The 17,567-nt window shown below is 36.4% G+C and overlaps 1 protein-coding gene across 1 annotated transcript; it reads left to right on the top strand.

Moving 5' to 3' along the window:
• Nucleotides 1–6,647: 6,647 nt before the first annotated feature.
• LOC123546430 (vesicle transport protein SEC20-like) lies at nt 6,648–16,656 on the top strand (the record flags this gene model as incomplete). The annotated part of the gene is made up of 5 exons (XM_053551996.1): nt 6,648–6,743; nt 8,382–8,473; nt 14,598–14,696; nt 15,679–15,800; nt 16,377–16,656. Coding segments are annotated over 5 exons (600 nt in total), but the record flags the coding sequence as incomplete, so codon positions are not given.
• Between the last annotated feature and the right edge of the window lie 911 nt (nt 16,657–17,567).

The following is a 17,567-nucleotide window of genomic DNA, read 5'->3' as shown; positions in this document are numbered from 1 at the left end:
AAAATATTTCAAATTTCTCGTAATGATTCAAAAATAAGTACTTGTTTATGGTACTTGCTGCAGAAATATATTTGATAGCAGACTATGTAACTGCAATAATCTGTGTGTTTTAAGTTTCACTGGCAAGAGTTAAAAAAATGTATGTATCATACTTTTGTGCCAGTCTGATATAGATCAATGGCTTGGTATAGATCAAAGTGAATTAAAACTGACTGTCTGGAACTTTGTGGCTTTTGAAGACAAAGGAAATGCATTAACTGAAATTGCTTGTGTAGAAATCTCTGACCATTTACTGAAGGAAATTGCTTTCATCTTTGCTGGCAGTTTTTATAGGAGACATTATTTTTTGAAAGGTAAAGGAAATTATGAATTTATATGTATTGCCAAACTGACACTGCTCTTACTTACCATATCTCTAAACCTTTTGTTCATAATTGCACAGACAGGCAAGAATTTCCCATACACTTTCTTACAACTTAGGCAAAATTTCTAATAAAGTGGTTGAAAATGTCATTTTTTAGCTCGACTATACTCGCGTCGGCGTCTTTCCGCGTCCCCACCTTAGTTCAAGTTTTTTTACACTTTCTCTTTTTTCAACTTATCTCTGTAATTACTTGATGGATTTGATTCAAACTTGAAATACTTATTCCTCATCATCATCCACATCATCTGACATAAGGGCCATAACTCTGGCACCAATATTTCATGAATTTTCCCCCCTTTTCACTTAGATTTTCAGGTTAAAGTTTTGATGCACTTTCACTCTGTCTCTGTTATTACTGAGTGGATTTGATTCAAACTTAAAATAGTTGTTCAACATCATCACCCACATCATATGACACAAGGTGCATAACTCTGGCACCATTTTTTCATGAATTATTCCCCCTTTTTACTTAGAATTTCAGGTTAAAGTTTTGGTGCACTTTCTCTCTACCTCTGTTATTACTGAATGGATTTAATTCAAACTTAAAATAGTTGTTCAGCATCATCACCCACATCATATGACACAAGATGCTTAACTCTGGCACAATTTTTCATGAATTATTCCCCTTTTTACTTAGAATTTCAGGTTAAAGTTTTATGCACTTTCACTCTGTCTCTGTTATTACTGAATGGATCTGATTCAAACTTAAACAATTGTTCAACATCATTACCCTTATCATATCACACAAGGTGCATAACTCTGGGACCAATTTTTCATGAATTATTTCCCCTTTTTACTTAGAATTTTAGGTTAAAGTTTTGATGCACTTTCACTCTGTCTCTGAGATTACTGAGTGGATTTGATTCAAACTTAAAACAGTTGTTCAACATCATCACCCACACCATATGACGCAAGGTGCATAACTCTGGCACCAATTTTTCATTAATTATTCCCCCTTTTTACTTAGAATTTTAGGTTAAAGTTTTGATGCTCTTTCACTCTGTCTCTATTATTACTGAATGGATTTGATTCAAACTTAAAATAATTGTTCAACATCATCACCCACACTATATGACACAAGCTGCATAACTCTGGCACCAATATTTAATGAATTATGCCCCTTTTTGCTTAGGATATACTTATATAGTGTTTTGATACATTTTATCTTTACCTCTCTTATTACTTTAAGTTGATATTTTTGAAATAGACTCAGGCTATTGTGCAATATCTTCATCCACAATTCGTCACCTCAGCGCAAGAAGTGTATAACTGCATTGACTTAAAGAAGGACTTATTCACTTTTTGCGCTAAGGTGGCGAATTGGAGTCATTAAAATCTCCAGTGACAGCTCTAGTTCCCTCAGATGTGCCCAGTTTCACTATCCAGCATCGAAATAGTCGAGCACGCTGTCTCCTGTGACAGCTCTTGTTATTACATGAAATGTTTCAGTTTAATTTGGTGACTTTGTATTTTATAAATAAAAAGTGGATCTCTGTTGTTAATATGATCGCCAGTTGTGGTGTTCCACAGGTGTTACTATGACTGCATGATGACATTATTCTCAAGGTAGATTCTAGTTCTGTACATTTAGAACAAAATTACAAATAATAGACACTCAATTTTTGTCACATTCATTTGAGAAAATTGGCTAAATGTTCACAGATTTTTGATAGGAAACATGTTGACAAAACATTTTTAGCTCACCTGTCACAAAGTGACAAGGTGAGCTTTTGTGATCGTGCGGTGTCCGTCGTCCGTCGTCCGTCCGTGCGTCCGTCCGTAAACTTTTGCTTGTGACCACTCTAGAGGTCACATTTTTCATGGGATCTTTATGAAAGTTGGTCAAAATGTTGATCTTGATGATATCTAGGTCAAGTTCGAAACTGGGTCAAGTGCCTTCAAAAACTAGGTCAGTAGGTCTAAAAATAGAAAAACCTTGTGACCTCTCTAGAGGCCATATATTTCACAAGATCTTCATGAAAATTGGTCAGAATGTTCACCTTGATGATATCTAGGTCAAGTTCGAAACTGGGTCACGTGCCGTCAAAAACTAGGTCAGTAGGTCTAAAAATAGAAAAACCTTGTGACCTCTCTAGAGGCCATATATTTCACAAGATCTTCATGAAAATTGGTCAGAACGTTCACCTTGATGATATCTAGGTCAAGTTCGAAACTGGGTCACATGCCATCAAAAACTAGGTCCTTAGGTCAAATAATAGAAAAACCTTGTGACCTCTCTAAAGTCCACATTTTTCGTGGGATCTTTATGAAAGTTGGTCAGAATGTTCATCTTGATGATATCTAGGTCAAGTTCGAAACTGGGTCACGTACCGTCAAAAACTAGGTCAGTAGGTCTAAAAATAGAAAAACCTTGTGACCTCTCTAGAGGCCATATATTTCACAAGATCTTCATGAAAATCGGTCAGAACGTTCACCTTGATGATATCTAGGTCAAGTTTGAAACTGGGTCACGTGCCATCAAAAACTAGGTCAGTAGGTCAAATAATAGAAAAACCTTGTGACCTCTCTAGAGGCCATATTTTTCATGGGATCTGTATGAAAGTTGGTCTGAATGTTCATCTTGATGATATCTAGGTCAAATTTGAAACTGGGTCACGTGCGGTCAAAAACTAGGTCAGTAGGTCTAAAAATAGAAAAACCTTGTGACCTTTCTAGAGGCCATATATTTCACAAGATCTTCATGAAAATTGGTCAGAACGTTCACCTTGATGATATCTAGGTCAAGTTCGAAACTGGGTCACGTGCCATCAAAAACTAGGTCAGTAGGTCAAATAATAGAAAAACCTTGTGACCTCTCTAGAGTCCATATATTTCACAAGATCTTCATGAAAGTTGGTCAGAACGCTCACCTTGATGATATCTAGGTCAAGTTCAGAACTGGGTCACATGCCATCAAAAACTAGGTCAGTAGGTCAACTAATAGAAAAACTTTGTGACCTCTCTAAAGGCAATATTTTTCATGGGATCTGCATGAAAGTTGGTCTGAATGTTCATCTTGATGATATCTAGGTCAAGTTCGAAACTGGGTCACGTGCCTTCAAAAACTAGGTCAGTAGGTCTAAAAATAGAAAAACCTTGTGACCTCTCTAAAGGTCATATTTTTCATGGGATCTGTATGAAAGTTGGTCTGAATGTTCATCTTGATGATATCTAGGTCAAGTTCGAAAGTGGGTCACGTGCCATCAAAAACTAGGTCAGTAGGTCAAATAATAGAAAAACCTTGTGACCTCTCTAAAGGCCATATTTTTCATGGGATCTGTATGAAAGTTGGTCTGAATGTTCATCTTGATGATATCTAGGTCTAGTTTGAAACAGGGTCACGTGCGATCAAAAACTAGGTCAGTAGGTCTAAAAATAGAAAAACCTTGTGACCTCTTTTGAGGCCATATATTTCATGAAATCTTCATGAAAATTTGTCAGAATGTTCACCTTGATGATATCTAAATCAAGTTCGAAAGTGGGTCACGTGCCATCAAAAACTATGTCAGTAGGTCAAATAATAGAAAAACCTTGTGACCTCTCTAGAGGCCATATTTTCCATGGGATCTGTATGAAAGTTGGTCTGAATGTTCATCTTGATGATATCTAGGTCAAGTTTGAAAGTGGGTCACGTGCCATCAAAAACTAGGTCAGTAGGTCAAATAATAGAAAAACCTTGTGACCTCTCTAAAGGCCATATTTTTCAATGGATCTTCATGAAAGTTGGTCTGAATGTTCATCTTGATGATATCTAGGTCAAGTTCGAAACAGGGTCATGTGCGGTCAAAAACTAGGTCAGTAGGTCTAAAAATAGAAAAACCTTGTGACCTCTCTAGAGGCCATACTTTGAATGGATCTCCATAAAAATTGGTCAGGATGTACACCTTGATGATATCTAGGTCAAGTTCGAAAGTGGGTCACGTGCCTTCAAAAAGTAGGTCAGTAGGTCAAATAATGAAAAAACGTTGTGACCTCTCTAGAGGCCATATTTTTCATGGGATCTGTATGAAAGTTGGTTTGAATGTTTATCTTGATGATATCTAGGTCAAGTTTGAAACTGGGTCAACTGCGATCAAAAACTAGGTCAGTAGGTCTTGAAATAGAAAAACCTTGTGACCTCTCTAGAGGCCATACCCTTGAATGGATCTTCATGAAAATTGGTCAGAATGTTCACCTTGATGATATCTAGGTGAAGTTTGAAACTGGGTCACCAGCCTTAAAAAACTAGGTTAATAGGTCAAATAATAGAAAAACCTTGTGACCTCTCTAGAGACCATATTTTTCAATGGATCTTCATGAAAATTGGTCAGAATTTTTATCTTGATAATATCTAGGTCAAGTTCAAAACTGGGTCACTTGAGCTCAAAAACTAGGTCACTATGTCAAATAATAGAAAAAACGACGTCATACTCAAAACTGGATCATGTGGGAAGAGGTGAGCGATTCAGGACCATCATGGTCCTCTTGTTGTGATAGTTATGAAACAAGTTTCCTTTTTACTTTGCATTTATTTTTCATAAGGAAAGGTAAGAAGAACACCAGAAAATGAAAATGTTTTGCCACCAAACATATAACCAGCTAATTAAATTGAATTGGTACTAGTTGAAACAGAGTATTTTGTATTGTCTGATAATATTCGGATATGACCAATAAAACCTCCTTTGAGGTTGCGTATTTGTTTTGTTGTCGAGCCAGCTTGCGGAAGCGAAGACATAGTTGTCCAAATGGCTGTTCGATGTATGTGCGTGCGTGCAGATTTGTTTGTCCGGACCATAACTTTGACCTGCATGGAGCAATCTTGTTTATATTTGGCATGAATGTTAACCATAGTGAGACAGAGTGTCATGCGCAAACCCCAGGTTCCTATCTCAAAGGTCAAGGTCACAGTTGGAGGTCAAAGGTCATGTCAGATCTTGTCCGGACCATAACTTTGACATGCATTGAGCAATCTTGTTTATATTTGGCATGAATGTTAACCTCAGTGAGACGGAGTGTCTTGCGCAAACCCCAGGTTCCTATCTCAAAGGTCAAGGTCACAGTTGGAGGTCAAAGGCCATGTCAGATCTTGTCCGGCCCATAACTTTGACATGCATTGAGGAATCTTGTTTATATTTGCTATGAATGTTTTACTCATTGAGACAGACTCTATCTCATGTCAAGGTCACAGGGGTCAAAGGGCAGGATCGACATGTTGCCCGTGGGCATCTAGTCTTGAGAAAAGTCACATGATGTAATACCGACCAATCTGTTTATTACAGTTGGCAAGCATAGTTACATATGTGACTTTGAAGTGAACATAAGTGTTACAACAGTTTTGATAATACATGTTACATTTTCACTGGAGGTATTTTTATGCTCCCCGAAGGGGGAAGCAAAGTGTCGCCACTTTGTCCGTCCTTCTGTTTCACAATTCTTGTCCAGAGTATTTCTCAGCAACCACTGGTCGGAATTTAGCGAAACTACATATGAAGAGATGCGCATATTATCTTCATCTGCAGTTTCTACTAGCTATAACACTGTTTGTGGAAATAGTTGATAAAAGTTGTTTACTAAGGTTTCAAGGCATGATTTTGAGAAAAACAGTCAAGTAAAAATTTAAAAAAAAGTACTTGGAAAAAAGTCCTTGAAAAGTACTTGAATTTTGTTTCAGATATTATTAATGAACCATCAAAAAACAGGTTTTTTTTAGCATAAATGTTAAAGCAATAAGCCAGGAGCATAGTAAAAACATAAGAACTATTGTCTTACATTCGTTGAAGAATTACAATGACAATTGCATATTTAGCTGAAATTTACTAGAACTGCAAGTTTGTACAAAAAAAAAAATTATTACCTCTCTTTTCCTATCTTGGTTGCGCAACAGGATAGACTGGAAATGAAAGAATTCCCAAGTTAGCCATAATTTTGGTTCAGAGTGTTGAAATATCAAAAGCTGGAAAAGTCTCCATATGACCTAGAATTGTGTTGATGTGACTCTTAACCAAACAGTCCTCACATGACATGCATGTTCTCTACAATGATGAGACAGAAGACAGTGATTCTGAACTCATTCATTCTTCAACTCGGATTTATTTGTTGAATTTGTCATTACCAGAGAACAAGCTGGAACTGGTACAGAATCCAAAAGCACCAGTTTTTCAGACTAACAACATGCCAGAACATAACTAACATTCACTTGAAAATGGATTAAAAGTAATAACAAACATTGTAACCTTTTTAATTATTTCAGGATGTTCGTGACTGTAAGGATACTGAGGAACTGGAAGATTTGAACAGTAAAGCAAGAAATATATTGAACCAGCTGAAAACAAAAATACAGGTAACACCCAGTGGTATAATTATCTTTCTTTCTTTTACTTCTTTAACTATAATGACTCAGTTGCTGAACTGCTATGTGTGTGGAAATGGAAAGGTGAAAAACTTATCTAATACAAATGTAAAAGTGCTGTAATACTTTAAATTAAGCATACTGTAATCTTGTTTAATTATGTGAGTATAGAATTTTGTGGTTTCTGTATAGACTGTCAATTGATGGAGACATAAATTTGAGGATTTCAGATTTTTTAAATGAAATGAAAGGGGAATTTTCTTTTGGGAATGAATTGCACTGTTTTATTGCAACAATGAAATCCACAAAAATTAGTTCCTCACAAATATTAACTCTTATTATGCTGGACACGATTGATTCAGCCTTTGCGACCAGTGTAGATCATTTAAAGGCATATAGCTTTGAAACTTATTTTTTCTTTTTCTAGGTCAATTACCAACCTCACTGGGTCAAGTCCCATAACTCTGACATGTATTTTAAATTTTTGGCCAAATTATGCCCCCTTTTGGATTTGGAAAATCCTGGTTAAAGTTTTACATGCAAGTTACTATCTCCAAAACTAATACAGATATTGAATTGAAACTTCACATGTGTCTTTGGGGTTATTAAAGTAGGTGATAGCATCAAGTCCCATAACTCTGAAATGCATTTTGGCCAAATTATGCCCACTTTTGGACTTAGAAAATCCTGGTTAAAGTTTTGCATGCAAGTACATATAGCTATTACTTAAAGGCTTATAGATTTAAAAAAAAATTTTTTTTTTCTAGGTCAGTTACCAACCTCACTGAGTTAAGTCCCATAACTTTGACATGTATTTTGGGCAAATTATGCCCCCTTTTGGACTTAGAAAATTCTGGTTAAAGTTTTTTGTGCAAATTACTATCTGCAAAACAAATGCAGATATTAAATTGAAACTTCACATGTGTCTTCGGGGTTATAAAACTAGTTGATTGCATCAAGTCCCATAACTCTGACATGCATTTTGGCCAAATCATGTCCCCTTTTGAACTTAAAACTTCTGTTTAAAGTTTTGCATGCAAGTAACTATCTCCAAAACTAATGCAGATACTGGATTGAAACTCTATAGATATTTTAACATTTAGGGTAATATTCCTGCTTCTGGGACAATGATTCAGATAGTTGAGCACTGGCTGTCTTACAGACAGCTCTTGTTGTTCTGACAGCGTTAAAACCAGCTAGAATTAAATTATCCCAAATTTATGATGGTGATCAAATTTGTTCATAATTGATACAGGAACAAAACTGCCTTGTACTCTTGAAAAGATGTTGTTGGATGGTAAAAAAATAAAATTAAATTAAATAATCGAAGCAAAGAACTTGTTCTCTTAAACTACTATGGAAAGGAATTCACTGAATTGCATGATATTACCTTTAATTTGATATATCAGTATTGATATAAATATACCATAAAATGTCATAGCAGTTTTTCATCTGTAAATGCAGAAGAAAAAATAAGTTCAAAAGGAAGGTCTTAAGTTGTAAGAGTTTTATTATCTGGAGACACTAAATAAATATTAATTGTTTAAAAATACATATTTAGGGGTGAACAGTTGATGGCATATACATGACAAAGTATAACTTGAAATTAATATTTTTATTTTTTGCCAGGATTTAGAGAGGCTTGGAAAGGAGCAGGATAGAGATGAAGACAGACAAGTTATCCTGAAAAATGTGGAAAATCATAGACAGAGAATGACCAGGTGACGCTTATAAAGGAGAAGTAATTTGCTAAAAAATCTTCTGTTGAAACAAGTTTGTGTCCTTTAGTCGAAATCATACTTATGCGCTAACCAAGAAATTATGTCTCCCACCACACAGTGGTGTGGGAGACATATTGATTTACTCCTGTCTGTGTGTGTGTCCGTCTGTATGTCTTGTCACAAATCTTGTCTGCACTCTTTAAGTCGAACATTTCTTGCACACCGGACTGGCGTTTCTGGTGATTTTACCCATGTTGGCAAAACCCATCTGGCACCCCCATGCCAGATGACTCTCATGCTGTTAATGACAACTAGTGGTTCATGCACTGATAATATATTGTTTATGTAAAAATACGAAAAAAGAAGGTACCTTGATGGTTTCTCTCCATTCCTTATAGTATATTTCTCGATTCAAAATACGTTAGTTTACAGTACGAACATAACATTACGCTACAAACGATAAAACTAAAGTGGAACTTTGTTATTGTGCGTAACACAAAACATCAAGACGTCACTTCTGCTTACGGACGTTAATTTCCCGCGCTGTACTATAAGAAAGAGTGCTACAAAGAAAGTATTTCTACCTGTTATTTGTAAAATACGATATGCAAGAAAAATAATCTGCCAAAATAAAATGCTAACATGTATACGATATGCAAGAAAAAATATCAGTCATGTGTTTACGAATCGGATGGAAATATCCGTCCCTCGGACACCTATGCATGGGCGGTAATTCGGCAAGCCTCATTACTGCCCAATGCGCAGGTGCCCTCGGGACGGATATTCCTATCCGATTCGTAAACACATGACAGATATTATTATTCTCATCCGATCTTCACCAAACTTGAACAGAATGTGTTTGACCATAAGTCCTCGGCCAAGTTCGATAACTAGCCAAATCGGCCCAGGCACTTCGGAATTATGGCCCTTGAATTACCGAAAATCGGCCTTTTTACTCTTGTCCGCGCTCTAAGTCGAACATTTCTCATCCGATCTTCACCAAACTTGAACAAAATGTGTTTGACCATAAGTCCTCGGCCAAGTTCGATAACTAGCCAAATCGGCCCAGGCACTTCGGAATTATGGCCCTTGAATTACCGAAAATCGGCCTTTTTACTCTTGTCCGCGCTCTAAGTCGAACAGTTCTCATCCGATCTTCACCAAACTTGAACCAAATGTTTTTGACCATAACTCCTCGGCCAAGTTCATTAACTAGCCAAATCGCCCGAGGCACTTCAGAATTATGGCCCTTGAATTACCCAAAATCAGCCTTTTTACTCTTCAAAGGTATATTTGTAGTGAGTAAACAGTATATAAAGACTGACTTACTATTTAGATGATTAGGCAGTTGTGGGAGACATGCACTTTTCTCAAAAGCAGCTCTAGTTTGATTTATTGTGCATACTTTGAAAATTCCACCGTAGCACAGTGGTCTAAGGCATTGGGCAATTGTTCCTTTTGTAATGTTACAGTAGTAATTTTGGAGTGTGACAGACAAGTAGTGATTCTATTTCTAATAACTGTTCAGCCTTAATTTTTTTTCTTTTTCGGTAATGAAAAAGGAACCATGTATATAGAGTCAAGGTCAAAGTCACAATTACTAAAAATGTTGTTTTTTTTTTGGAAATTTTGAAATGAAAATTGGCCTATAGGTAGCTTATAGTAAGACCAAGGTTTGGATTGTATTTGGGGTCAGTGAGGTCAAGGTCAGGGTCACTGTTACTAAAAATAGAATAAAACAGTTTTTGTTCAATAACTTTTGTTTAAATTGATGTGTTCAAATTTAACTTGGCAGATAGGTAGCTTATACAAAAACCAAGATTGGGATTACATATGGCGATAGTGGTATCAAGATCAAGGTCAGCATAACTAATTTAATGTGCATACTTCGAAAATTCCACCGTAGCACAGTGGGCTAAGGCATTGGGCTATTGTACCGTTTGTAACAGTAGTAATTTTGAGTGCAGCTGACGAGTAGTGGTTCTAATCCTGGTCCAGGCTTAACTTTTTTTTTCTTTTTTGGTAATAAAAAAGAACCATTTAGATGCCAAAGGCTCAAGGTAAATGTCACAGTTACTAAAAATAGAAAAATAGATTGAATTTTTTTTTTTGCTGGAATTGTCAAAAAGATGGTTTCCAGTTTATAACTTTAGTTACGATTGACATACTGATTCAAACTTGGTGTATAAACAGCTTATAACAAAGAACTAGCTTTGGCTTGTATTTATATTTGGGGTTGCTGTTACTAAAAATAGGAACTTTATTTCTGCTTAACAACTCTTACTTAGAAATGAGATATTGCGATGGAAGTTTACTTAAGTTTTTGAATGTTATGTTTTCTTCTTTCTTTTCTTATTTTGATGATACTAAAAAGTTTGATTAATTGATACAGAGTAGCTAAAGTGTTTGAAAAACCTGGTTTTCGTGGAATTTGCCTTGTCTCTTTTTTTTGTACCCCCCAACAACAAAGTTGTAAGGGGGGGTATACTGGTTTCAGGTTGTCTGTCTGTCTGTCTGTCTGTTCGTAGACGCAATCTTGTGCGCACCATCTCTCCTTATCCCCTTGACAGAATTTAATGAAACTTCACACAAGTGATCAGTACCAACAGTAGTTGTGCATGGGGCATGTTAGGTTCTTTTAGAAAAAAAATTTGCAGAGTTATGGGACTTTGTTTTTTTGTTACTATACTATATACATAGACACAATCTTGTGCGCACCATCTCTCCTCATCCCCTTGACACAATTTAATGAAACTTCACACAAGTGATCAGTACCAACAGTAGTTGTGCTAGTTGTGCATGGGGCATGTTAGGTTCTTTTAGAAAAAAAAATTTGCAGAGTTATGGGACTTTGTTTTTTTGTTACTATACTATATACATAGACACAATCTTGTGTGCACCATCTCTCCTCATCCCCTTGACACAATTTAATGAAACTTCACACAAGTGATCAGTAACAACAGTAGTTGTGCATGGGGCATGTTAGGTTCTTTCAGCGACAAAAATTGCAGAGTTATGGGACTTTGTTTTTTTTGTTACTATGCTATATACATAGACACGATCTTGTGCGCACCATCTCTCCTCATCCCCTTGACACAATTTAATGAAACTTCACACAAGTGATCAGTAACAACAGTAGTTGTGCATGGGGCATGTTAGGTTCTTTCAGCGACAAAAATTGCAGAGTTATGGGACTTTGTTTCTTGTTAACATACTATGTACATACAGTCTGCATATGCAATCTTGTGCGTGCCTAATCTACCAAACCCTTGCACACAATTTAATGAAACTTCACACAAGTGATCAGTACCAACCCTAGTTGTGCATGGTGCATGTTACATTCTTTTAGATAAATATTCTGCATAGTTATGAGACTTTGTCTTTTGTCACTATACTGTATACATACAGTCTATATACATACAGTCCACATAATTATGCAATCTTGTGTGCGTCAGATTGCAATGTACTGTGTCAGTGCATGCGGGGGGTACATTCATCACCTTTAGTGATAGCTCTAGTTTTTTTAGCTCACCTGAACCAAAGGTTCAGGGTGAGCTGTTAGTATAGGGTGGTTGGTCCATCGTCCGTCGTCCACAATTTTACTTAAACATCTTCTCCTCTGAAACTACTTGTCAGAATAACACCAAATTTGGTCTGTAGCGTCCTGGTGAGGTCCTCTATCAAATTTGTTCAAATGAGGGCATTTGGCTCCTTTTAAGGGCCGCTAGAGCTAAAAATAGAAAAACCTTTAAACGACTTCTTCTCATGAACCGCTTGATGGATCTTCATCAAACTTGGTCTGTAGCATCATTATAAGGTCCTCTCCCAAGTTTGTTCAAATGGGGGCACTTGGCCCCTTTTAGGTGCCGCTAGAGCTAAAAATAGAAAAACCTTGAAACGACTTCTTCTCATGAACCGCTTGATGGATCTTCATCAATCTTAGTCTGTAGCATCATTATAATGTCCTCTTTCAATTTTGTTCAAATGGGGGCACTTGGCCCCTTTTAGGGGCTGCTAGAGCTAAAAATAGAAAAACCTTTAAACGACTTCTTCTCATGAACCGCTTGATGGATCTTCATCAAACTTGGTCTGTAGCATCATTATAAGGTCCTCTCCCAAATATGTTCAAATGGGGGCACTTGGCCCCTTTTAGGGGCCGCTAGGGCTAAAAATAGAAAAACCTTGAAACAACTTCTTCTCATGAACCGCTTGATGGATCTTCATTAAACTTGGTCTGTAGCATTATTATAAAGTCCACTCCCAAATTTGTTCAAATTGGGGCACTTGGCCCATTTTAGGGGCCGCTAGAGCTAAAAATAGAAATACATTTAAACGACTTGTAAACATGAACCGCTTGATTGATCTTCATCAAACTTAGTCTTTAGCATCATTATATGGTCCTCTGTCAAGTTTGTTCAAATGGGGGCACTTGGCCCCTTTTAGGGGCCGCTAGAGTTAAAAATAGAAATACCTTTGAACGACTTCTTCTCATGAACCGCTTGATGGATCTTCATAAACTTGGTCTGTAGCATCATTATAAGGTCCTCTCCCAAATATGTTCAAATGGGGGAACTTGGCCCCTTTTAGGGGCCGCTAGGGCTAAAAATAGAAAAACCTTGAAACAACTTCTTCTCATGAACCGCTTGATGGATCTTCATCAAACTTGGTCTGTAGCATTATTATAAAGTCCTCTCCCAAATTTGTTCAAATGGGGGCACTTGGCCCCTTTTAGGGGCCGCTAGAGCTAAAAATAGAAATACATTTAAACGACTTGTAAACATGAACCGCTTGATCGATCTTCATCAAACTTAGTCTTTAGCATCATTATATGGTCCTCTGTCAAGTTTGTTCAAATGGGGGCACTTGGCCCCTTTTAGGGGCCGCTAGAGCTAAAAATAGAAATACCTTTAAACGACTTCTTCTCATGAACCGCTTGATGGATCTTCATCAATCTTGGTCTGTAGCATTGTTATATGGTCCTCTCCCAACTTTGTTCAAATGGGGGCACTTGGCCTCTTTTAGGGGCCGCTAGAGCTAAAAAAAGAAATACCTTTAAACAATTTCTTCTCATGAACCGCTTGATGGATCTTCATCAATCTTGGTCTGTAGCATTGTTATATAATCCTCTCCCAAATTTGTTCAAATGGGGGCACTTGGCCTCTTTTAGGGGCCGCTAGAGCTAAAAACAGAGAAACCTTTAAACGGCTTGATTGATCTTCATCAAACTTGGTCTGTAGCATCATTATATGGTCCTCTCCAAAATTTGTTCAAATGGGGGCATTTGGCCCCTTTTAGGGGCCGCTAGAGCTAAAAATAGAAATACCTTTAAACGACTTCTTCTCATGAACCGTTTGATGGATTTTCATCAAACTTGGTCTGTAGCATCATTATAAGGTCCTTTCTCAATTTTGTTCAAATGGGGGCACTTGGCCCCTTTTAGGGGCTGTTAGGGCTAAAAATAGAAATACCTTGAAACGACTTCTTCTCATGAACCGCTTGATGGATCTTCATCAAACTTGGTCTGAAGCATCATTATATGGTCCTCTCCCAAATTTGTTCAAATGGGGGCACTTGGCCCCTTTAAGGGGCTGCTAGAGCTAAAAATAGAAATACATTTAAACAACTTCTTACCATGCACCGCTTGATGGATCTTCATTAAACTTGGTATGTGGCATCATTATATGGTCCTCTCCCAATTTTGTTCAAATGGGGGCACTTGGCCCTTTAAAAATAGAAATACCTTTTAAACAACATATCATGAACTGCTTGATGGATCTTCATCAAACTTGGTATGTAGCATAATTATATGGTCCTCTCCCAAGTTTGTTCAAATGGGGGCACTTGTCCCCTTTTAGGGGCCGCTAGAGCTAAAAATAGAAAGTCTTTTTTAATTCATAATTTAAAATTATTTTTTTTTAATTCTTTTTAAATTTAATACTTTGTCACAAGCAAGATCTAATTAGGTCAAAGCTGGCCTCAGGTGAGCGACTTAGGCCCACTTGGGCCTCTTGTATAATAGATCAAGTCATTCAAATAGAAGGATTTAACTATGAAAATACAAGATTATACAGTTTAATGCTACCCATCGTTTTCATTCTTTTTGTTTTCCTTTTTTATTTTCCAGCAATATTGCATCATTACGGAAGACCAACTTAACAGTGAAAATGTCTATAGATAAACAAGAAAAAGATGAACTTCTCACTGGTGGAACAGCTAGAAAAAGGTAAATGGTCTACACTAGAAAAACAGGCCGGCATTCAGACTGACCTGTTTGAACAGTTTTGCTTAATTTGCTGGGCCAGTTGGTTACATGCTGAAACATTTATATTGTTCTGCTATATTTGCTGGGCCAGTTGGTTACAGGCTGACACATTTAGATTGTTCTGCTATATTTGCTGGGCCAGTTGGTTACATGCTGACACATTTAGATTGTTCTGCTATATTTGCTGGGCCAGTTGGTTACATGCTGACACATTTAGGTTGTTCTGCTATATTTGCTCGGCCAGTTGGTTACATGCTGACACATTTAGGTTGTTCTGCTATATTTGCTCGGCCAGTTGGTTACATGCTGACACATTTAGATTGTTCTGCTATATTTGCTGGGCCAGTTGGTTACATGCTGACACATTTGGATTGTTCTGCTATATTTGCTGGGCCAGGTGGTTACATGCTGACACATTTAGATTGTTCTGCTATATTTGCTGGGCCAGTTGGTTACATGCTGACACATTTGGATTGTTCTGCTATATTTGCTGGGCCAGTTGGTTACATGCTGACACATTTAGATTGTTCTGCTATATTTGCTCGGCCAGTTGGTTACATGCTGACACATTTAGATTGTTCTGCTATATTGTTCTACTATATCAGTTATTCCATTAAAAAAGTTGTTTTAAATGCTATATACATGTATTTGGCTTATTTTCCTAAGGTGCACATAATGGAATATGCTGTGCATATTGGTACATTATAAATAATAAAGGCATGTATGTTTCGTTTTTACCTCCCACAAGATTCAATCATTTTCATTGGTTAAAAGGTGGACACACGGTGACCCCCTATTTTTCTTTGGAGGATCAGTAGCTTTTCATGTTGGTTTAGGCCAAAAATGAGTGTTCAGTAAAACAGTCAATTATTGGTTTTGTTTGTGACCCTTTAATTAAATATTTCTGAAATATTTGTATAATTTCTAACATTTTGTTTTGTAGAAATATTAATACAAAAGAGAACTTGGCCAAGACGGCCACGAATATTACAGAAAGTTTAATGGAACTTAACCAGACAATGGATGCACAAGTTAAAAAAGGAAACCTAACTCTCACTGCTTTAGGTAACATATTGTTCAGTAAATTATTAATATTTTTTAAATTTTTTACATTGATGGGTTGCTGTGTTAATTTCATGTATGCTGAACAGTGTTGCAATGTTCTATCATCAAGATTCGAACCAAATTCATGAAAACATGCCATTTTCTATGGCTCTTTAAATTTGACCAAATACTTTACTTTATTTGCATATATCATGTTTATCAGTGAAATACTAGAATATCTCAGTGAAATAAAATTGATATTTTCACTGTTTCTGAGCAGTGGAAATACCATTTTCCTTTTTCCCTAGGGAAGCTGTATCTGCTTGAATACAAAAGAATATGAATTATATATAATCAGAAACCCTTTCCAGAATATACTTTGATAAAAAATAGAGATGTATATAAATACATCATGAGCAGAAAGGTATACGCTCCATTGTAATAAAATGTGAACATGTAATATGAAACTAACAAATTTTCGTTTTTTAAGTATTTTAATGGTTTTAACAAAATTGTATACTCATTTTTATCAGCACAAAGTCGTATGTATTGCATTTTAACATCATAATTGAATTTAATTTGATTGTATATTTTCAGAGGCGTCTTCGAAAAACTTGACTGACACACATGAAGAATTCAAAACAATGGGAGGCCATATACAGAACTCTAAAAGACTTTTGACTAAATATGGTCAAAGAGAATTAACAGACAAACTCCTGATATTTATAGCTCTTGTGTTCTTTTTTGCTACAGTGATATATATACTGAAACGTAGATTATGGAGCTAGCAGTACATTGTGCAGTTTTTTTCCTTATCAATATGTGTAATTTGTTACGTTATTTAAATGTAAAAATAAAGAAAATATGAGCAAGTAAATTTTCTTTTAAATTGGTTAGAACCATTATTTAGAGTTTATGTTCAGATTTCTGTAGGATGAACTATTGTAAGAGCTGCAGCTGGTCTGTTGTGTTAAATTAAAGAAAGTATGTGTAGAAGTCATGAAGAGCATAGGTATTCCTCTGCAGTAATGCCCATTCTAGTCAGGCACATCACAAGACAGTGACCAACATCTGTTGATTTGGGAGTGTTCATTTTGTTTAATATAATATTTATTTGTTCACTTGGCTAGACACTACATTAAATACTTTTTGAGATAAATGCAGCATATCCATTAGGCCCTTTATGCATATTTTTGACTAATCAGGGGGCATAACTCTGGTCTTGGTGAAATGAAATCTCAAATAAAACTGCAAATGCACAACTGTACTTGTCGAATAACATTCCTATAAACCTTTAGGTCTGTTACGTTTATTTTTGACCAAGTCAAGGGTCATAACTACCGAGTGAAATACCAAACATAACCCCAGGTACACAACTGAATATCCTGAATGTTTAATGACTAAGTGAATAATTCTTGAGATATGCACAACACAAAATGTTCCAATTTCCTTAATTTTCTTTTCAGTTACACTGGATTTCCCTGTTCACGATGAAGTATGGAAATAGTTCAAAACACCAGTGTTTATGCCCTCACCATTAAATAACCCTTTCCATGTGTACTATCCATGCATAAACTTGTGTCCAGCCAATAACGTTCTTGTGCTCTGTTGGATTTTGAAATCACAAGGCATAAGCAAACACCATAACAAGATGACAGGTTGCGTTCAAGACCCAAATCCTACCTAAAAAGAAGGTCACATTTGGAGTTCAAAAGATTGAAGGTCATTTTTCTGTCCACTATATCTTTTTTATGCATGCATGGTTATTTAAAGAACTTTACACAAATG

This window comes from Mercenaria mercenaria, chromosome 9, assembly GCF_021730395.1.
Source record: "Mercenaria mercenaria strain notata chromosome 9, MADL_Memer_1, whole genome shotgun sequence".
Classification (NCBI taxonomy): domain Eukaryota; kingdom Metazoa; phylum Mollusca; class Bivalvia; order Venerida; family Veneridae; genus Mercenaria; species Mercenaria mercenaria.
The sequence above is the reverse complement of the archived record's forward strand: the minus strand, read 5'-3'. Positions and strand labels throughout refer to the sequence as shown.